Source organism: Metopolophium dirhodum, chromosome 1 (assembly GCF_019925205.1).
Source record: "Metopolophium dirhodum isolate CAU chromosome 1, ASM1992520v1, whole genome shotgun sequence".
In the NCBI taxonomy this organism is placed as follows: domain Eukaryota; kingdom Metazoa; phylum Arthropoda; class Insecta; order Hemiptera; family Aphididae; genus Metopolophium; species Metopolophium dirhodum.
In genome coordinates, this window is record NC_083560.1 from 98,020,627 (window position 1) to 98,044,568 (window position 23,942).

Below are 23,942 nucleotides of genomic sequence, written 5' to 3' on the forward strand. Positions count from 1 at the left end.
TAGCATAAATATTATAGTTTTCCTGTTTTCCTGTTATTTTGTTTTTTTTTCCCGATAACTCTGAAAAGTACAGGGAATTTTTAGTTAAAAATAAAGTACCAAAATACCAACTAGATAGAAGTTGCTTCCAGAAACCACCCTCGTAGTTATACTTTTCCTAAAAATTACGAAAGAAACACAAAAAAACACGTCGTTGTAGAACGTCACTCCATTCAGAATCTAAAAATAAACAATAGGTTTATACACAAACACACATCATTGTAAAATCAATACGTTTATCGCACTACTCAGAATTTAATATTTTTTTAAAATAAATTATTTGTTTAAAGCGCATGACTGATACGAAATATTTTATAACCTACCTAAGTAGGTACTATAATATATAATATAATATAATTATGTCTGTATAACAAATGCGTCATTAGAGAACGTATTAGAAGATAATATACTATTGAGATACTTAGAATTTCCTCCCAATATTTTATAGTTGTGCATCTCGTCGAAAGAGAATGATAGCTGATGTGACATTTTTATCGAATTTCTATTCGATTACCCGAAGAGCAAAGTAGATGTATTATATCACAGCTCGAATATTCGTGTTCAAAAGATGTGAGTATTTTGAATAAAAAGCTTGTATTATTGGAGTGAAACTTCGTTACGAAACAAGCAAAAACATGGGATTTCTCCTGACAGGTTTTTGACATATTTCTCGCGGTACGAAATTAAAATAGGACAGACGTTGCCATGGTAGTGGTTAATTAAATGTTTATTTTAACAAATTTATTCAACACGTCTTGTAATAAATTGTTGTTCATCAATTTTCAGGATCCAATAGATACCGTGATTATTTTTGTTACCTATATAAATTTTATTTCCCCGAAAGAAAGTCTTACCATGGTTGAAATATACCGGTTATTGCATATCGACTCGGATTGTTATCATCAGAAACAAAATGGCTGCGTAAAGGGATATTACGAATATCAATTATTCTTATCATCAAAAATACGCTGACAAAAGCTAACAAATTCAAAATTCTGCGCATACATACTTGGTTATTATTGGCTCTCTTTACGCTGAAATTTTTGTTTTTATCATAAAATATTTGATTGAGAAGGGGTATATATGCAATAACCTTGTATATTTCAACTATGAGTTTTACTTACCTTCTTTGTACCTTTTGTTATAAGTTCTATAAAATATAAATAAGACAAGAAGTGAGATTGATTGAAGCAGATTTATTTTTTATCAGTCAGATGGCATAAAACATAACTCGGTACTCATCCTTGTTGAAACTTCATTCTCGTCTCACTTATCTCACAGTTCAAAATGCATTAGTTTAAATTTAAACGTGACAATATTTGCAAACAAACAAACAAAAATGTAGGTGGAGTTCATCGTTAGTTCAACGTTTTGTACATGATTTTTTTAAAAGCGGGTGCTCATTAATATTTCCTTACCACAAGACTCACCATGTAAAATTTTAGTGTTATATGAAATTCAACCACCCAAAATATTTTAATAATTATCAAAAATATTGTTTAATACCACTGACGTTCATATACCTACTTACATATTTAATTTTAACTTAAAATTAGAATTCAATCTAATTAATTAGTTTGTAAAAATAAAAACTGTGTGCGTGCGGAAATACATTTTGGCGACAACATTTAAAGATATTAAAAATAAAAAATGTAGATCAAGTAGTAAGAGTGAAAAATAAAACTAAAAACCTAGGTACCTACATGGTTCATCCATCTTTTTTATTTTTAAATTGTTCAATTTTCATTTTTTAAAAATATTTTTATTAAAATAATGTTACCGTATCTACGGATAATAATATGATAGCAATTAATTTATTTTTCTTACTTCTTATCATATTTCGTGAATATCACTTAATGTCATTATTAGACACTCAGGTCTCATCAGGGCCTGATTTACCACTTTATGGGCCCAGTACAATTTACAATTTTGGGCCCCAAATTGTACTTCTCTATTTTCTTCAATGCTAAAATAAAATGTATGCATAATATTTTTTAAAATTAATGTCGTATGTAATTAGTTGCTTATAATATATAGGCAACTATAGTTGGATCATAAAATAAAATTGTATTGTTAAAAATTTGATTATTTAATATACAAGAACACTACACTATTTCAATGCATTTAATTAATGTTTAATATTTATTCCAGTAATTATACTCATTAAAAGGCAATTTTTGATTATTACACTTATATATCAAATTAAATGTTTTTAAGTTTAATATTTTAAGTCAAATTTGATTTCAGCTAATCATTTTTCACAAACATTTCGATTGTACGCTAGTGCCTAGTACCTTAGTACCTAGATAAACTGGTTCTTAACTACCCTGTAGTTTTTTTTGTTTCTTCATGACGTTTATTCCTTAATTTTCTCTTAATTTAACCACTTAATTATTTTTTTGACATTTTAAATTATTTATAATAATAGACCAATGGCAATTAATAGATATATACAATAAATACGATTGACGTATATTACGTAACTACGCAGTACAATAACGTCAATAGTAATATATATTACGACGATAGTAATATTATAACGGCAATTAGATTTTGTAATCGGCAAAGTTGATATTAAGGTCGCCGTTTTCAGGGAAAACTCTTACTTTATAACCCACCAAAATATCCAACTAAAATCCAAATCTATTTGGTTTTCCTAATATATGATAAAAAGGTATACAATTTATTTTGTTTGCTGGAAGTCTGTGGGCCCCTCTTATGAGTGGGAGGGGGGGGGGGCAGTGCAAATGTCCCATTTGTCCTTCCATAAATATGGCACTGGGTCTCATACCATATGGCTATATTATACCTACTCGTATTTTAAGGTGGGTGGATGGTTTACATCAGCGTTTCCCAAATCATGGGTCGCGACATTTTTTTGATAGGTTTGTATTAGTTGTTTCGATTACGCTTATTTCAGTATTTTTGTATTTTTTTATAATTTGTTTTATTTATTTATTATATATTTATTATCAAGTATTGTATTTTATAAAAATTCAATGATAAAATTAACAATAATAAAAATATTATTTATTTATGGCATACTTGATTTTTTTTTTTAGCAGGTGGTCGCGTTCCCAATAAAGATTAAATTTATGGGTTGCCATTGCGAAAAAATTGGGAAACATTGTTTTACATCATAATATAGGTATATAACATTTCAATACCTAAACAATGAATAAAAACTAATATCATATAAATTTACTAAAAAAATCTAAATAATTCTTATAAAATAAAAAATATATGTTTTTAGATCTTTCATATTTCAATAACAAGAGAAGATACATTTCCTCTCTAATTCTTAAAATGTTCAATTACATAATAGGTATTTCCAATAGTTTTTTTCGTCCAAAAACTTTTTTCAAACGTAAAATGTTTACGGTTTTTCTGAAAATGTGCAATTGACAGTCGTTCTCAATTTTAATTGAAATAATGTAAGACAGACATCAAGATAAATGTATAATATTTTATATCCTGTATGTTTTTAATCAATTTAAAATATCAAAAATGTACTGTCATAATTTTGTTCGTGTATAGTCTGAATGCCGTACGTAATATGACGATGACATAAGTAGGTACATTTCGATTATAATATGGTTTTGAATTTAATCAAATAAACTGACTATAGGGCCAACTTAGAGCAGTGGTATTCTTATACCTACGTGTCTGGTGAATTAAAGAAATAACATTTTTTTTTTTTAAGTTTAAAATTAAACTTTAACCTTAACTTGAGTTTTAAAATGTACATAAAAAAGTTACGTAAATATTCAAATTCCAAGAAGTTTGTAAAAAAAGATTGGCAATAAATATATTTAACTCGACTCTCGATAATTGCAATTGAGGTCAACACGGGGCAACGTTAATGCAATAATATCTAAATTGGGAAACTGCACATTATAGTCAAATATAATGAAACTAAAAATTCCAAAGACGTATAAATACCGTTAATAATTTCATATCTTCGATACCTACTGTTTTAAATCCGTTGCTTAATTTTTGTTGACGACTGTATTTCCGATACACGTGTAGGTACTAAAAGACCGGAAATTTCCGTTCATGAAATTTGATCCTTTTTTTTGCACATTCATTCGTGTATATAAAATAAACAAACACTCGCAATTAAATCAGACGATCCTGTGTTTAAAAACATTTGCATTTTATTGTTAATCTAACAGAAATTCGTAGATATTTATTTTAGTATCAAACGTATCAGTAGGTATATTTAATTGGAGTAAGAACCTATACGTCTTATATATGATCAGCTTATTAAAAACCGAAAATATACATTTAACAAAATGCCTTTGAATACAATAAAAAATATATATTTACTTGAAATAATATATGCAGTATGCAGGACTATCTTATTTACTTATGTTAAAATACCGCATTTTATTTATTGTTTGTACCTACCTTTTATTAAACGTGTGTATTAAATTATAATAGGTATAGTTAATTTTTATAAAATATTCAAACTTCATTTATTTTAGAAGTTGTACAAATTACATAAACATTGTTTGTTCGATTAGAAATGCATAAACATTTAACAATGAAAAAATAAAATAAAATGTGTGTTCGGTTAATATTTAGATTTCCAGATAGGTACAGTTACTTCAAGTTCAAATTAACAAGCAATCAGAAATTAAATTAATTAATAAAAAGTGGGTAAGTGAATGTCGCTCTGCTGTACAGTAGATCACAAGTGGGTCACTGTAATGGATGGTGTTAAATTTGAATTCAATGATATAATATCATTGTATAAGAAAAACGATTCTGAGCGAAAACAGTCAGTCAGCCTATGATATTACTAAGTATATTTGATGATATTATTGTGAATAAAGTAATTTATATATACCAGCTATTTACGTGGAACCTTGTTTTAAATTTTTAATCCTTAGCTATAAAAGTTGAACATTTTATAAATTTTTAACTACAAAATAAATATTAAATTTTAAATTTGATAAATTTTGTCAAAATTTGGACTTTAAAAGCTTATAAAAAAAAATTGCGCCTATCTATTTTTCATATTTTTAATATTTTGCAACTGCTATTATAACAATATATCAGGAGCCTTGCATTAAATGTTCACGCTTTTTTACTCAACAAATAAAATTTTATTGATATTTATAGTAAAAAAAACTATAAAAATTAAAAACTGAGAATGTCCGTAAACAGCCCAAAAAGAGTCAAAATATTTTCAAAATTGTATGATGTATAGAAAATGCTAATATAAACATTCAGTGAAATTTTCAAGTATCTACAGTCATACGTTTTTTAATTACAACAAAATAAGAAAATCGTTACATGAAATATCGAGTGAATATCAAATGTTGTATAAATATGAATTTCAAACGCTCATAAAAATTTAATTTGACTTTCTTGTAGATATTTTTTTTGATAAAGGTAGACAAACTTATGTATTACATTTTCAAATCTTAGATTTAAAAAGAAAAATTTTTATGAATTCTCAACTCAAAATAATTTGCTAATTTTCGTGATTTTTCCGTATTTTGTCAAGATTTGAACTTTAAATGCTTATAAATAAAAACTGTGACTAAGGATTTTTTCATCTGCCTTTGAAACAATAACCTAGGAGCCTTCTATTAAATTTTCAAGCTTTTTTACTCAACAGATAAAATTTTATTGATATTTATAGAAAAAAAAACTAAAAAAAATGGAAATTGACAATTTCCGTAAACAGTTCAAAATATGTCAAAATATTTGGAAAATATTATGGTGTATAGGAAATGCAATTATACACATTCAGTCAAGATTTTATGTCCCTACGGTCATTTGTTTTAGAGTTACACCAAAAACCAAAATCGATTTTCTCGAAAACAGATTTTGCGTAAAAATTCCCGTTTTTCCTTAATTTTTCTTTTGTTTTTTCATGTTGCTTTTGAAAACTACTTGGAAATTTTTACTTTTGATCCCCCAAAGTACCAACTAGATTCACTTTCCTATCAGAAAAGTTACTGTTGATGAAAATCCAAGCACTTTTACTGTCCTAAAAGGTGTTATTATACAAAATAATAATTATATTATATATATCGTGTATATTAGGTATACATTTTATTACCACTGCCTAGGTCTGCTAGTTCTATTATAACTCAATAACGCAAATAAATGTAACCAACCACGAATGTTAAGTTTTAATTTTGAAGCTATACTATATATCTGGCTGTATCTTAATACGTTTTTACTTATTTTGGCATTGTGCTAATTCTAATCAATTATGGGCCTTTTTTTTTTTATTCGTATGGCAACAATAACACAGTAACATTTAAAATACAATAAATTAAATTAAATTAAATTTATAAGTGTTATTAATAACAATACATTATAAAGTATTAAGTCAAATCTAAATTTCTATGTCCAAGGCCCTTATCCATTCAAAATTCAAATGCTTCCTTCGTAACTTCATTAATCCTATTAATGTCCGACTCGAACCTTCAATTCGGGCATTCGTATGGACCTTCTAATACAGAACTACTAATAAGGACATTATTAGTATAAAGTGTTGTATAATATATTTTAAATACGGACTTAAATAAAAATTGCATTTTTTCTGAATTTTCTAAGAAGCAAAAAATTTGTTTCATACATCAACGAATTGAAAAACAAACATTTTTATTTAGTTTTTTTAAAACTTTTTGATTTTTAGAGCATTATGGTTTAAAGACATTTTTGTATAATTTATAATAATTAATAATATTTAATAAAAACTTCGCTTAAATTCCTTTAGAAAAAAAAATAATTAAATATAATTTTTTATTACCTACTAATATTTCTATATTTATTACGTATTATGTTCGCTTCACACATTTTTTAAAAACTAATGTAGATAAAATAAATTTGCTCTGCAAAAAACTTGAAAATGTAATACATCATTCATTCCTCATAAGTTGTTGTTAGTGGTAATTAAAAAAAAGTCGAGCGTAAATTCACAATCATTTTTTATAAGCGTCTAAAGTTAAAATGTTGACAAAATTCATTAAAATCACGAAAATTGGCAAATTATTTCGAGTTTGAATTTCATAAAAAAATTTCTATTTATATCTTAGCTTTGAAAATGTAAAACAAGATTCCCCTTAAGTATTTCTACATTTAACATCAAAAAAGACTTTACAGAAAAGTCAAATAAAATGTTTACGGTGTTTGAAGTTACATTGGATATTCACCCGTAAATAAACAAAGTCTCATACAACGATTTTCTTATTTGGTTTTTATTCAAAAACTAATAACCGTGAATACTTGAAATTTATACCAAACGTTAATTTTATCATTTACCATACTTGATAACATTTTTAAAATATTTTGACTTGTTTTGAGCTGTTTTGGGACATTTTAAATAAAAAATGTTTTTAGATTTTTTTTATAAATGTCAATAAAATTGTAACTGTTGTGTCAAATATCTTAGAAATTTGGTACAAGGCTCATATATTATTATGACAGCAGTTGAAAAATATCAAAAACACATAAGCACGTATTTTTTATAAGCATTTAAAGTTCAAATGTTTAAATTTATCAAATTGGAAATTTACAAATTATTTAGTAAAATATTTATAAAATGTTCAACTTTTATAGCTAAGGATTTAAAATGTAAAACAAAGTTTCACGTAAGTAATTAATACCCGAAAATCCAAAAAATATATAAACACACTTTTTTAAATAGTTTTTTTAAGTTAGACAGTCACTTATCCGTTTTTTATTTTTATAAATATATTTACGATCACTTGATTCAATATTTAGGCTTTTGAATATTTTCTCTGCCGACTTCGATATGTATACTAATTACAGTGTAACTAGTTCAATCACTCTCTGAAGCCCTTCAAATTGTCCATTTCAAAACAGGAAAGACCACCTACTTGACTTTGTAATCCATTATGCCACCCTACCGATCCATGCATCTAATCATTCTAATCAATTCGTTCGTTGCAATAGCAGTTTCCATAGTTAATGTGCATATTTTGGATTTCACCATGTTCTTAACATAAGTCTACCTACAAAATTGTCTTCGAAAATAGTCGACTACTCGCATAATTTCGTCAGTAAATATTCAAGTAATTCATCAAAGGCTTTGATGACATTGCCGCCTACATTTTTAACTTCACCACAAATTCTGAGAACTGAATGTCGGCCACTGTTCGGTGTGAATGGTTGATCCCTCTTCGACCTCTATTTAGACGATAAGCAGAAATGTCTCTTTAATATAATATGTAGGTAATTATTAAGTGTTATATTATAGCCCTTGTCCTAGCTCTTTATAAATAAATCGATTTTTTTACCGATAGACACCTTAACCCCGTGGACTGTTTCCACTTAAAATATTTTATTTAAAAATAAACGTAATTACTATCAATAATAATGAATACTTATGTAGTTTCTTAAATAAATGTATTTTAAGTGACTAAATTACTTATAATCATGAATATTAGTACAAATACCATTCTTTATTATATAACAGAAAACGTTATACCTTATTAGAAATCATTGAAATAAATAATGCATACCTAGTCAAATAATCGTTAAGTTATTTGATGATTATATACATTTTAAATACCTATAGATCATATTATTGTCAATTATAAATTAGTTGCACAAATTAAATATTTTTTTCGTATTTTAATTTTATTGAATCTCATACATTATCTCAAAATAAATCTGGATTGTACTATATTAATATAATATTATATTATGTTTATATTTTTAGTTATTTTGTAATTGGTAATGTTAAAAATAAATAACTCACTAATAAGTTACTTATTTTTTTATTTCTTAGTCGGTCTCTACAATCGAACTTATATAGATAATATGTAATATCTATGTAAGTATTATACTCGACGTGAAATCAAGATCTTTCTCAAATAATGAAATAAATTAAGTACACATGAATAAACTAATATTTTATGATAAAGAAAAATTTTAAACTGATAATATATTTGATCGTGTTTTTATATGCTAACAATTGGGGTAACTTATGTGACACGTGGAATGCTAAGTGGTTCTGTAGCCCATGGCTGGTTACTAATACCATAAATATTAAATTTGTAGTGCACCGTCCAGGATACTGCTTACTCGTATATTCGATTATTTAACGACGTATTGGCTGTCAGGACAAGAATACAGTTGATTAACGACGGTCGACACAATTTGTTAATTAAATAAAACACAATTCATTATTTTAAGTTATAATTTTGAAATATAAACATCGAAATATATAATAAAAATGTGTAATCAATTTTAAGACAAAATAAGTAAATTATTCTGCTTGAGATTGTAGTTGCTCATACTGCAGGTCATTTATAATATAAGCACTATGCAGCTGTTACGAAGTCCACGACTTACTTGAGTGCTACAAGTGCGATTGGAAAATGTGGGATGTTAGACAAGGTCTGACTGAGTTTCACTCATTGGGATTGCTTACCTACCCGTATTTATATGCTGCTATAGCTATATAGTGGTGTGCACGCATGGCCATAGATTTATAGGCTTTACTTTATTATGAACGGAGGTCGTAGACAAAAACTTATCAATTTAATATAATATGTGTTTTATTATTTAAATAACTACCTATATCACATTACCTTGCTTAGGTACTTATAATCTACATTTACTTCTATAACAGTTTTTTTCATTAATCAAATATGTTATGTATTACAATAACAACCTACATATTATTATACATAACAATGCATATAGAATTACTACAAATTCGAGAAATTTATAAATCAAAGTAATTGATAAGTACCCGCAATAAACGATGTTTATCAATCCTACCAGAACCTAAAACTAAGTTATAAATAAATAAATAATATACTATTTAACAGTGTTGTTAAAATTCCTTTTATATAGGAATCCGTTCAATTCCTCGTTCCTTTAGTATAAATAGGAATTCGTTCAGTTCTTCGTTCAATGTCAAAAGGAACTCATTTTTTTTCTCGTTCCTTCATGAGTTATTAGTTATTATCATAAACTAATCATAACACAAAGTCATATGTGAATAAAAATTGGTAGTCTTGTCTATTATATTTTTTAGAGATTAATAACATGATGAGTAAACAAAAATACAACATTTTTCTCCCTAAATGTTTTTTTTAACTTTTCTTCCGAGAAGAACAAAATGATTATAATATTTACGTTCCTATTCCTAAAAATAAGGAATTGATTCCTTCATTTGTTCCTCTAAAAAGGAATCAATTCCAGAAATCGTTCTTTAAAACACTGCTATTTAATATAAGATTATAAATGAAAAAAAAAATTACTGACTATTACAACAATGAATGTGTACTGTGTACTCCAACAAGTCATTTTTTAGTGAAAGCATTTAAACAATAAACACACAGCCAAACTATCTTTTTAATAAATAATCTGTATTTGCTTCATTGAGCTGTGTGAGCATGTTTTGTATAAACTACAGAACAGAGCACCGTTATGAGATTTTTATTTAGGTTGCTTCAATCCACAAGTACTCAAAAACATTTAGTCTTTTGTTATTTTAATAACACGAACGAGAGTCTCAGATTATATTATTATTAATGTTAGTCTGTCTCTGTCGTTTGAATACTTTTTATGTTAGAATGCGGCTGTTTGTAAACCAAAATAATTTATGGTTAAAACAAGACAAAAAAATAATGAAACAAAGGTTGACAGCTCGATCAAAAAAATGTTTTTAAAGCGTGACATATACTTGTAAAATCGATTTTAAATGAATCCATACAACAAATATAATCTTTTTAAACAGGTACCGAAAAAAACGAACACGTTAAATAAATTATTATTTCCTTCTGTAAATTTTAAATTACCTTCATTATCATTTCCAAAAACTATTAAAATGACGGTTATACGTAAATAGACAATTCAATAACCAAAAAGATATTAAATTTGTTTTGTTGTTTTCAATTTGTTTGTAACTTATAATGTTGCAGATAATGATTTATTAGGTAATTGTAAGTTATAAAATATATTTATATCATGATACATTGATACCTATATAACAACAATAAAAGATATATATATTATATTCAGAGTGTAAAAAAGACGTGACTAATGAAAAATGAAAAATTGATACTACTTAAACGTATGAAAAAAATTATGTAAATTGTATAAGACGATAAATTATACAGTAATTAAGACATATTTATGTCTGAAAATTAGCGAAAAGAATATTTTTAAAAAATGTATTAAGTATGTTACAAATTAAATTAAGTAGATACTCCTAAAATATTTTAAAAAATAATCTACTTGACTAAAATAAGCGTTTTTATCATCAAAATTGTTCATACAATAAATTAGGTTAATAGATTGGTTATTTTAAATTATTTCAAAACATTTTTATGAAATTTAAAGTTTTTATTTTCAATATTAAAAATAAAAAAATTGTATACTTTATTTGAAACGCAAGCATTTATAAATTATATACTATATAAAAAAATGTAATATTGATTATAACAGAAATACCTATTATTTAATTTGTCAATTAATTCTGTTACACCTTGTTGATATAATATAATAGAAGCGTGATGGCTTAAGCATAATATAAATGCGTTAAAAGTACTTGGACATATTTAATTGTATACGGTTGTTATATTTATCTTGTTATAAAAGGCCCAGTCTCTGATATTCATTTTTAATTAATCAAATAATGCTGTGTAAATTGTTCACAAGTATAAAATATATTATTATTATGTATATTTTAATAATATTATTTTGAAGTAATAATTAATAATGTTAAAATATTACTAGTGTATTGGTGGAATATGAATATGAACTTACCTCAATATTGCTTGATTTAAAAAAAAGATGATTTAACTTATCTTGGAAAGATCTTGTATTCAATTTTTAAGGATTTTACCCAAAAACAAAAATTATATAAGTAATCAATATTTTAAATATCTATAAATAGCACAAAAAGAGTCAAACTGATGTCATGTCTAGTGAATACCAGTAAAAATATTTTGCAAAATGTCAAGTCTCTACGACCATTTCATTTTGAATGACATAAAAAAAATCAATTATGTTAATAACTGGTGAAAAACCTAATTTTTCCTTAATTTTTTCCTGATTATTTTGTAAATTACAGAGAATTTTCAGTTTATTGTATGACCCCCTAAAAGTACTAACTACATCTGATTTTCTACCTGAAACCACCATTAAAGTCAAAGATCTAAGCACTTTTCTACTATAAACGCAGAATCCAGTAATTTAAACTTAAATATTTAAAATTTAAAAATAAAATCAAAAAGCGGGTAAGTGGATGTCACTCTGCTGAACAGTAGGTTACAAGTGGTTCAATGTATAATGGGATTGTATTAAACTTGAATTCAATGATATCATTGTATAAGAAAAACGATTCTGAGCGGAGATGGTTTGTCAGTCTGGATATTTTATATTGTTATTATTATTTTATTATAGCCTGTAAGTTGAATTAAAATTATAGTATTATTATTATTTATTCGTATCTATGGTGATGAACAAAGCGTTAGAAATTAAAATCCCGTTTTTAGCGGTTTTTCGTAATTTCTCGGTGGTTTTTCTCTTGGCATTAAATAACATTTCAATTAACTATTGATAAAATCGAAAAATGACCTCTCTAAAGTATCATCTTGATCCAATTTCTAAAAGATAAGATACTATATGTTGAAATCGAAGCACTCCTTCTGTTAGAAATTTTGTATACTTAAAAAAAAATAAATAAACAAATAAACACCATTGTAAAACCACTAGCTTCCTCACTCCGCTCAGAATCTAAAAACATATTCTGTCAGAATTTTTTATTTTCTTACCTTTTTTAATGATGGTAGCTTTGCAGTATTCTACATTTCTACTAAGAAAGAGCATTTCATTTGAATAGGTCTTACGGCGATAAAATCGACAAAATAAACACCATCGGTACCTATATAATATTATTGTAGTACTATAATGACGCATTTTGTTGTATCGTTTTTTTCAGAGCGCGGACGCGGTGGCTCTCGGATTGATGGCACCCGTCCGCCGCGATGCTGCCTGTATCCATACAGATGCGCATCCTGTGGACGTTGGCGATGGGCACCGTGTTCGTGGTGCTGTTGCAGTACCAGTCGTCCGGCGCCTGGTCGCAGCAACAGGGCCAACCGGTGGCCCGCCCCGACCTGGTGGCCGAGGACCTGGTGTCGATGGCCCTGTCCAAGGTGGTGGTGGACGAGAGCGCCGGCGTGTCCCAGGACCTGCTGATGGGCATCTCCCGGCAGATAGCCCGGTACGTGGTGTACAGTGCCAGTTGCAGCGGCGTCGGCGGTGGTGCCTTCGGTAACGGCGGCTTTGGAATAGCCGCCCTCGAATCGAGCACTGTTTACGTAATCACGCCCACGTATCGGCGGCCCGAACAGGTGGCCGACCTCACCAGGCTGGCGCAGACGCTCATGCTGGTCAGAGACATACACTGGCTGGTCGTCGAGGACTCGCACGTCAAATCGCCGCACCTTGGCGTCCTGCTGCAGTCGTTCGGCGTCAGATACAACCATTTGATCTGTAAGTACGCGTCTTCGACGTTTGTTTTTTCATAATAATTATGATATAATATCATTTGTCCGTTTGTTTTCTTCATTCGTTAATGCTTAAATTGTTGGTCCGTCAATTTTTTTATTTTTTTTCGAAATTGCTGATGTATTAAAATCGAAAATGTGTGTAACTTAATAATATAGGTGCCTAGCTATTACAGATATAATGTAGTTTAATAGGATGGGGCCATGAGGTCTATGATAATTTGAATATTAGAATTCAATATTTGATGTTATTCTATTAGCAGTTTATAGTTAGTAATAATTGTTATTAGATACTTGACTAGATATTACTGGAAATTAGTTTTAAGTAATTGAAATAAGTACATCAATATTTTTTTAAATTATAATTTGATAAAAATGTACAGTGGGAAGGTTCTCATTTTAAAACAAACGAGTATGAATGAATGCCATACAAGTTCTAAGTATTTGAAAACGTGATTTCAGAATTATTGTATAGGTACATAACAATTTCAATAATCCGAATTGTACTTAATGAAAAATTAAAGGATCGGGGTGAATCACCGTGTTAAATATATATATATATATATCCCTAGCAAACCCACAAAGGCAGCCGGATTTAAAAGGTGGGAACTGAAACCCAGGGGCTCCCATAATTGTGTAATTATTTATATATGGGGGATTGTAAATTCCACCTGAAATGAACAGGTAAAAATAAGGTCTATGGTTAGGTTAGGTTAGGCGTCCGGGAAAAATCCAGGTAAAAAGGTATCTACATGTAAATTTCGCCAGGAAAAAGAATATATAATAGTATAATAAAATATACTTATAATGATTAATCTATGTCATCACTCATATAATTATTAATATGAATAATTAATAAATGACACATTCACAAATTTGTATAATAACAGTAAGTAATAAAATATGTATTCTATATTTCTATTTAAACCTATATTATATTATATTTGGTACATTATCCTGCAAACAAGGGGAACGCCTATGGGTACGCCCGTTTATATATACAAATAAATAAATAAATAAATATTAAAAACTACTTTGTAGACAATTATGCTCGGTTTTGATTGAAAAATACAAAAAAAAAAATTAATTTTAAACTTTTAAACTTCATTGAGTAAACGGGTAATAGTAATATGTAGTTTATTAATTATAAAGTTTTTTCGGGCGGAGCTTGCATGCGCCCTTATATTATATAAGAACAAAAATTAAAACATCAAATAGAATTTTAGAAGCATCATTTTATTTTTCTGCTTGAAATGTTTACAAATAAATAATACGTTTATGTACGTGTTATATAATAATATAATATAGTATATTGTATTATCTGTATTATACGCTGTTAATGTAAAAAAAATATATTTTATAAATAATGTAATAAAAAAAAATGTTTAATCACAGTTTGTCTTTCGAAAATAAAAGAAGAAATATTCGTGCGTATAAATATTATATTTATCGATTTTCGTTATTTTCACTTTAAGTTCTTTATACCCGCGTTCTATTAGATTTTATTTTTATAACGAAATAGTTAAATAAAACACTAACCGGAAACCGGGGCTTCACACACTATAAACTATCAAAATATGCGCTTTTTTATTATATTGAAATAAATCTACAATCTATACATTTTTTGTACAATGAGTAGGTTTGATAAATGACAAATACAAGTGGTTAACATGATTATTGAGATTAGGGAGGATACCCAGTGGTAACACCCTATATAAAATAAGCGCTTAAAATCACTAAAATATGCGCTAAATATGCATTTATTTTTAAGTTTTAGTCATTAATTTTAAGATCTTCTGGAAGGCCATCTGTTGTTGTTTCTTCTCCTGATAATATTTTTGAAAATTTTAACAGAGTCTTACACTTTTTTCCGATAACTTGTTCAAATTTATTGTAAATTATAACGCCTTTTGGGAATTTAATTTCTTTATGACATTATCTACAATTTGAATTACTTCAACTAAGATTGTTCCTCGAGTTTCAAAATCGTTAATGGCTGATGATAAGAAACCATAATTTGTGTGAATAAATATTAAATTTGATTGAACACTTTCATCACATATTGTTTTAGATTCTGAGCGAAGTGATGAATGTATTGATTTTACAATGATGTGTGTTTTTTCTTTTATTTTTTTAATTTTTTTTGTGTCTGTCATCACCTTTTAGGACAGTAAAAGTGCTTGGATTTTCTTCAACAATAACTTTTCTGATAGGAAAGTGAATCTAATTGGTACTTTGGGGGATCAAAAGTAAAAATTTCCTAGTAGTTTTCAAAAGAAAAACAAAAGAAAAGTTAAGGAAAAACGGGAATTTTTACGCAAAATCTGTTATTGAGAAAATCGATTTTGGTTTTTGGCGCAACTCTAAAACAAATTACCGTAAGTACATGAAATTTTGACTGAATGTTTATATTAGCATTTTTTATACACCATAACATTTTCCAAATATTTTGACTTATTTTGAGCTGTTTACGGACATTTTCAGTTTTAATTTTTTTTTCTGCAAATATCAATAAAATTTTATTTGTTGGGTAAAAAAGCTTGGAAATTTAATACAAGGCTCCTACTATATTGTTACAATGACAATTGAAAAATATTAAAAATCCTTAGTCACAGTTTTTATTTATAAGCATTTAAAGTTCAAATATTGACAAAATACGAAAAAATCACAAAAATTAGCAAATTATTTTGAGTTAAGAATTCATAAAAATTTTTTTTTTTTATCTAAGATTTAAAAATGTAATACAAGATTATCCATAAGTTTATTTACCTTTATCAAAAAAAAATGTCAAAAAGAAAGTCAAATTAAATTTTTATGAGCGTTTGAAATTCATATTTTTTTAACATTTTATATCCACTTGATTTCTCATGTAACGATTTTCTTATTTTGATGTAATTAAAAAACGTATGACTGTAGATACTTGAAAATTTCACTAAATGTTTGTATTAGCATTTTCTATACACGATAAAATTTTGAAAAAATTTGACTCTTTTTGAGTTGTTTACGGACATTGTTAGTTCTCAATTTTTTTAGTTTTTTTTTCTATAAATATCAATAAAATTTTATTTGTTGGGTAAAATAGCGTGAAAATTTAATGCAAGGTTCCTGATATATTGTTACAATAGCAGTTGAAAAATATTGAAAATACATATGCACAATTTTTTTTTATATGCATTAAAAGTTCAAATGTTGACAACATTTATCAAATTTAAAATGTAATAACTATTTTGTAGTTAAAAATTTATAAAATGTTCAACTTTTGTAGCTAAGGATTGAAAATTTAAAACAAGGTTCCAAGTAAATAAGTAAATATATAAATTACTTTATTCACAATAATATCATCAAATATACTTGGTAATATCATAGGCTGACTGACCGTTTTCGCTCAGAATCGTTTTTTCTTATACAATGATATTATATCATTGAATTCAAATTTAACACCATCCATTACAGTGACCATTACAGAATAATTCGATTTGAGCTGGTGCTTTCAAAAATACTTTTTTCATGTTGGATATACGTTCATCAACTTTAGGAAAATCCGTTCGAATTTTCTCACATACTCGGTGTAAACCATGGGCCTGCAGATAGGTTTCATGTATCATTGTGGAGTAAAAGGCCTGTATGGATTTTGTAGCTTTCACCATAATGGTACTGCATTGCTAACAAACAAAATAACGTCGTCATGTTACTTTCGACCATTCGGGAAAAAAGTGCTTTGTCGAAAAGCTTAGGTACTGATTGTAGTATAGTTTGCTCAGAACTTTCGAGGGAAGTAAAAAAAAATTACCAGGCTCATCTATACCGGTAACGTGCCAATTATAACATTCGCATCATATCGATCTTCTGAATCTGTCATCTCATCAATCGACACCCAAATCTTTTTACTTTGCTCTTAATCTCTTATCTCGTCTTGGTAAGAATCTTCGATGTAGATTTTTCTCAGCATACATTACAAAAAATGTCCTTATCCGCATATTTTTTCAGAAACGAGCGAAAATGGGTGTTGTTAGTTTTTCCAACGGAATATTTAATTTTAACAATGCTTTGCATTAATGCATAAATGTTTTTTAATTCTGAGTCACGCAAAAACGATTGTCACTGTTCACCTTTATTTCGCACATTTCACAACATAAAACACCTCCATCGGATGTAAATATATGTTCACCAAATTCGGCCACGTAACTACAAATTCGATTCGACCCGAATTTTAATTTTGGCATTTTAAAATTAATGGAAACCGATGTAAAAAAAAACGCACTATAGAAACGATTGTACACGACTAAATCTTGTGCTCGGATTCTCAGAGCTTAAAACTTTTTTGTAAGTACCTTGCTATCGCGACAATCACGACAGTCATTAAATCATAATATTATGAATATTTGGAATTACCTACTGAATGTTTCCACAAATAATAGTTCTTCGGATCTGTTATCAGAGTATTCGAGAATATAAAGATTAAGGTTTTAATTAAATTTAGCTTTAAGTATAACCGACTTATCGCCTATCGGGATATAAATTAGTAATTACATAATATTAAATTATTAAAATAAGACCTATAATTTTGAACAGGTTTTTATTTTATTTTGGCAACATTTTTATAAAGGCATATTTTTTAACAAATACATTTTGAAATATACTCAGTCTGAAATTGTGATGAGATATAAAAAAAAAAAATTAAATAACACAAGTAAAATGCCATAAAATGCAGTAAAATGTTATATTAAACTATGCATATTTATGTAAAAAACCTCAAAATATACGAAAATATGCAAACCAAAATTTCATTTTTGAACTCGTTAGGCTGTGATTCAAATTTGTAGCTCATCTAGCAACTTTTCGATGCACTCGGTTAAAACATTCAAATTCACGAACTTCTCGTAATCATAAATCATGTAAAACAATATTCCAGACCAATAATTTAGATATTAAACATGTTATTTTTTGTACAAAAGTACCTAACAAATAAGCAATCTCATTATTTTGTTTATTTTTCACCGAATTACTGAATTCTGGTAACTTTTAAATTTTAAAAGCAACTTTAATTTTTAATCTTTTCATTTTAATAATCAACATTGGCTTATTTTTAATCTATAATAATTTTATGCTCGTGCACGAAAAACGCATTTCATGCTTTAGTTCCTGTTGATGATGATGGTCATTTATAAGCGCATAGAGTTTCGTATCGAATTTGATCTAAAAAATAACGAATTATAAAGTACATATAAAAAATAATATAAATAAAATGAAAAAAGTGCATTTATATGAGTCGTTTGTTGTATATATTATTATGAAGCAGTTGTAATTCATTCATTCTCCCAGGTTAAGGGGAGTCCCAAACTCCCAACCATAACAGATAGATTAAAATGTCAAAGTGCATTTTAATGATTCTATATTTAACTATCAATATGAATAATTAATACTACCGGGATAATTATTTTATAATTTTATAAGCACTCTTGTAATACGTTCTTTGTAATACCCACATAATTCTGTATACATGTTGCACGGATTAGTTATTTTTTACAAATTATTATCTCAAAATTAAAATGTAATTACAAGTTGAAAAAGTAATAAATAAACGATCTTAGTTAGAATATCCGAATTAAAATAAAGAAGCGTAACTTATATTTTTTTTATCAAAAGGCTTTTTAAAATTACGGTACCTATAGGTACTTTTACTCGCATAAACCAGCATTTGTTTTAAAAATTAATTGCATATATTACATTCCCAATTTAAATATGATAGAACAGAACCAATTAAACTAAATATTAATACATTTAATTATTCATCGTCATAAATTAAAAGATTACATTAAAAAAATGTTTGATAAAAACAATCAAATTCCAAAATACTATTTAATTAAAGTATAGGTGCTCGTAACCCCACTTTATCCCTTGTACAGTTGCACAATATGTATCATTTTATTAGTAAATATAATAAAATTGTATTAAATACGTATTGTATTAAGTCAATTATTTAATGCGGTTTAATTAATGGTCTTTCAAAATGAATATACAAACAATACCAAAACACTAAATACTGTCTGAGAGGTCACTGCATTCTTTAACAGATTATTTATTTGTTAAGTAGGTATAGGTAGTTGATGTAACGATTACTGCAAAAAAGCTAGTCAGTAGAAAAAAAAAACACATGTGCGTACGACGTTTTCAAACACATCGAGTGTATGTAATTTAGTGTTCCGCGGAGTTAACGATTTCCTGCGAAACATAGACGATAAAAACTATTTTTTATCCCAGTACGAAAATATGAACAATTAATGAGTGTGTAGATAACGATAATATAATTGGTAGGTACATAGTGGTGGGCACACCCTGTACAACATGACGGCTTATCCCATAGATTACGTTTAATGCTTTTTAAACGAACGAAAGCATTTACACATATCACAACGTTGTTCTTTGTCCTTGATAGCAATGATGCTGATTTTTATCATGCCGTGTCTGTACGTTATTCTTCAATATGTTAGGTAGGTACACAAACACTTGAATCCTAGTAATAAGGAGTAGTTACCCACTTCTTGAAGTGTGCACAAGAATTCGTGTTAAATATACATAATATGTTAATAATAATGTTATTAAATAATAAATAGTATTCAAATTATCCTAGCTAGGTATCCGCTGTTGTGTTCACATTACCCAAGTACTGAAGTACAGCTATTAGTGTTATTAGTACCTATTGGCAGGGTCGGACTGGCCTATAGTGTAGAAGTGCGCCCTCTTCTTCCCTTCTCTAAATAATAAAAATGTTTTATAATTTACTTATATTTTAATACCTAATGCATATTGTTGTTTATGATAATAATATTATACTTGGTTTTACTTTATTTTATTTTTACATTAACTTAACAAACGTTTAATTCCCTAACCTTAAGTTGGTAAAATTATCTACAATTAATATTTAATTTTTAATTTTTGTATGTTCATAAGTCATAACCACTATAAGTGATTATACAAAATTGAAGTTTGGTTGACTAAAAAACTGTATTTTAAAAATTATACATACATGATACATCAATAAATATGTAATATATTTTGTACTTATAGTACAAAAAAATTATACATAATATTATGTATTATACAATGATACATTTATACCTAAACCAATGGCTAATTACACTGGTAATGTGTACAATGACTAAATATTATTAAATATGTACCTTCATAGTTACCATTCATTTAGGTAAATAAAAAAATAACATTGAATAATTGTACTAATTAGCGTGTACCTATATGGCTATACCTATATGGCTATGGTTATATATCGAGGGCATTATTAACTAAAATGCGTTATGCCTTTTAGAGCCATTCCGACCCTGCCTATTGGGCGTTTACAGTGAACTAAAGAGTAATGAAACATGTAGGTTAGGTTAGGTTATCCTATTTTAAAAATACTTGATAAAGTTTTTTATATTGCAATAGGTGTTCAAATAAATTTAACCAGTTTTTCCATAGAGAACATTAAATCAGCAAAATTGCCTTCAGAGTTCTGGCCGTCCAGATAAATAAAACCCATAATAGTAACCATTGTACATGTAGAATATATTTATAGCCTATAGATAATGTTAAGGGCTCGTTTAGATTAGTACTTAGTTGATTAGGTAGGTAGCAAAGGATAAAATGCTATAAAGAATGATCTAAAAATGTTGGAAATTGCTCTTAACAAAATGTGTCAATTTATTGATAAATTATACTTTTTATAATTAATTTGAATGCATTTAATTTTATAAATCATATTTTTACTTTAATATATTATATTTGTATACTGCTATATAAATAAGTAATTTATTTTTCGAGTAGTAATATGATGAACTTTTTTTTTTCGCGAGAACACAAATAATGTTCTTAATTTTAAGTTTAAAAATAGGTCAATTCACTCTAATACCAAAGCTAAAATGTTTTGTTGAACACATATTTGCTATATATTGCACGTAAGTCAGAGAGAAAAAACAAATCGTGTGCTGACATCCTCCTAAGTCAAAACTAACAATAGGTATCGCTGAACGGAATGGTTTAAATACCTACCTTAAAATAAATCAAAAATATTTTTTAAATTTTTTTCGTGTATTAAGTAAACATTAATTTACGGAATGTCTAAAATATTCATTCTCTACGAATAACATTTTTTTTACAATAAAATAACTGAAATCGTTATTGTATGCTTAAATTCTTGAAATATCTTATTTGAAATGTTAACTTGAAATGTATCGATAAAAATAAATGTTATGAGAATTTTAAGTTGCTGTAGCCTGTGTCAATAAATTATGTGAACTGCCCGAACTTTGCATTAAATGTTCAATTTTTAGAGTATTAAAATTGAAAACTTGTAAATATTAAACTAAAATAATTGGCAATTTTTGGGGATTTTGTCTAATTTTGTCAAAATTTGATCTTCAAACGCTAATAAAAATAATTACGCATAATACCTATGTATTTTTGATACTTTTGAATTGTTATATAAGTAAGTAGTACAATTTATGAAAAGTATTGTTATACATTTTGAAGGTTTTTGATCGAGTAGGTATAAATAATTTTATCAACATTTCAAGAAAAAAAAATTAGAAAATGTTAAATGTCTATAACAGCATAGCATTAAAAGAGCCAAAATATTTTTAAAATTAAATTATGCCATTTGGGGAAAAGTTAGTGAACAGCTATTAATTTATAAAATACAAAAAAAATATCAGTTTTGTCAAAAAAAAAAAATGGTTCTGCGTAAAAATTAAAGTTGGTTTTTATCTATTTTTGGTTTTCTGATTATTTAGAAAATTACTTGAAATTACTTGAAAATAATTTACTTTTAACCTTCGTACAATAACATGTGTCTCGAGACACAAAAAAAACTCAACTCGATACATTTTATTAATCTAAACGAATTTAATCCAACATCACCATTCATAATATTATTATTTACGCTATAGCTTTCAGTTGACGGCCTCGTTATATAGGTACACTGCTTATTGTTATAAAAACAATACTAATTTAGATGCTTAGCTTGACAGGCATCGTTTTATATTAATGTTGTCGATAGGCAGGTACATAATTTTTTTTTCGTTTGCTATTGTGTCGAAACGTCATGAAAAAGTAACAAAACATTTATTGAAAAAAAAAGCCCGATTTGTAAAGTAAATAATAAATAATGATGAATGAGAACTTATTCCTCTTGTCCTAAGCTATCTGTCCACCGCTAAAACGGTATTGTAAGTTTGTAAACAATCTGTAAAACACTCGTTGTCGGTGATATAAAACAAATGTCCACACACGTGTCTATGTTGATGATAATAATAATTATTTTAGTTATACCACCGAAACGCTTTAGACACGTGTTGTTATAGCTACCTACTTACACTGGAAATTGTCAAAGCGTAAAAATAATTAATAATATATTATTACATAATTACATATTATTGTTTAAATATGCACTGTACGAACAACACTCGTTTGGTGTACCCACGTCCGTCATATTTATCTGCACAAGATATAATATTGCTGTCGGTTTAACAATTATCTAAGCCGGTAACGCCTACGCTCGTGTCTAACCGACAAAATTAAAACTACGTGTATATCTTTATGTTAGTCAGATTAACACAAACCTTCGGTTGTTAAATAATAATAAAAAAAATGTATAATTATAATAAATAAATGAAACGTAACGGAAGCGAGTTAGCGACCTACTCGTAAAATCAATTAATGTAAGGTTGGTATGCATCACAGTTATACAATATTATGCTACCTATATCGAAACAGTTGATTGTTTTTTTGAAATATTTTTGTGTAGCAGCTACCAGTAGCGAATTTAAGAGTGGAGTGAAAGGGACAAATGCCACAAACGGCGAATTTTTGTTGGCGGCAAAACCAATCACATTAATATGCTTATAATACTTATTTGTAAATATTTTCGTTTACCTGATTAACCAGTGGGTTAAAATATATTGTTTAATTTTATTATGGTCGATAAAATTCAACAACTACAACAATGACAATATTACGAAATCGTAAAGTGCGAGCTGGTCGGTTTTACGGGACATAAATATCTACCAAAATTACTTACATGGCGGTTTCCATTAGGTATATAATAACCACTGAATTAGCAAATTGTTTAACAAATGCATAGGTACGTACTACGTACTTGACACAGGTCGATTTTTTAATATTAAGCGTAAATTTAATAAATTAAAATATTTTATTTCATACATTTCAAACATACTTTCAATCGATTAACTTCAAATTTGGTCTTCATTCGTAATTTATAATCAATCAAACATATTTTATCAGTAATTCAAAAAAACATCCGAATAAATCGAAATTCGAAATGTATAGGTATTAATAAATAACGAGTATTATAGGTTTACATTTCAAAAA

General features: G+C 27.4%; 1 protein-coding gene across 1 annotated transcript in view; it reads left to right on the plus strand.

The window, feature by feature from the left end:
- LOC132934084 (galactosylgalactosylxylosylprotein 3-beta-glucuronosyltransferase P-like) overlaps positions 1 to 23,942 on the plus strand; it is a 66,105-nt gene that overhangs the window by 24,487 nt on the left and 17,676 nt on the right. The window contains exon 2 of the mRNA XM_061000366.1: positions 12,989 to 13,545. Within this exon, the coding sequence (XP_060856349.1) occupies positions 13,035 to 13,545 (511 nt within the window). The 5' untranslated portion in view covers positions 12,989 to 13,034. The remainder of the gene's footprint in view (positions 1 to 12,988; positions 13,546 to 23,942) is intronic.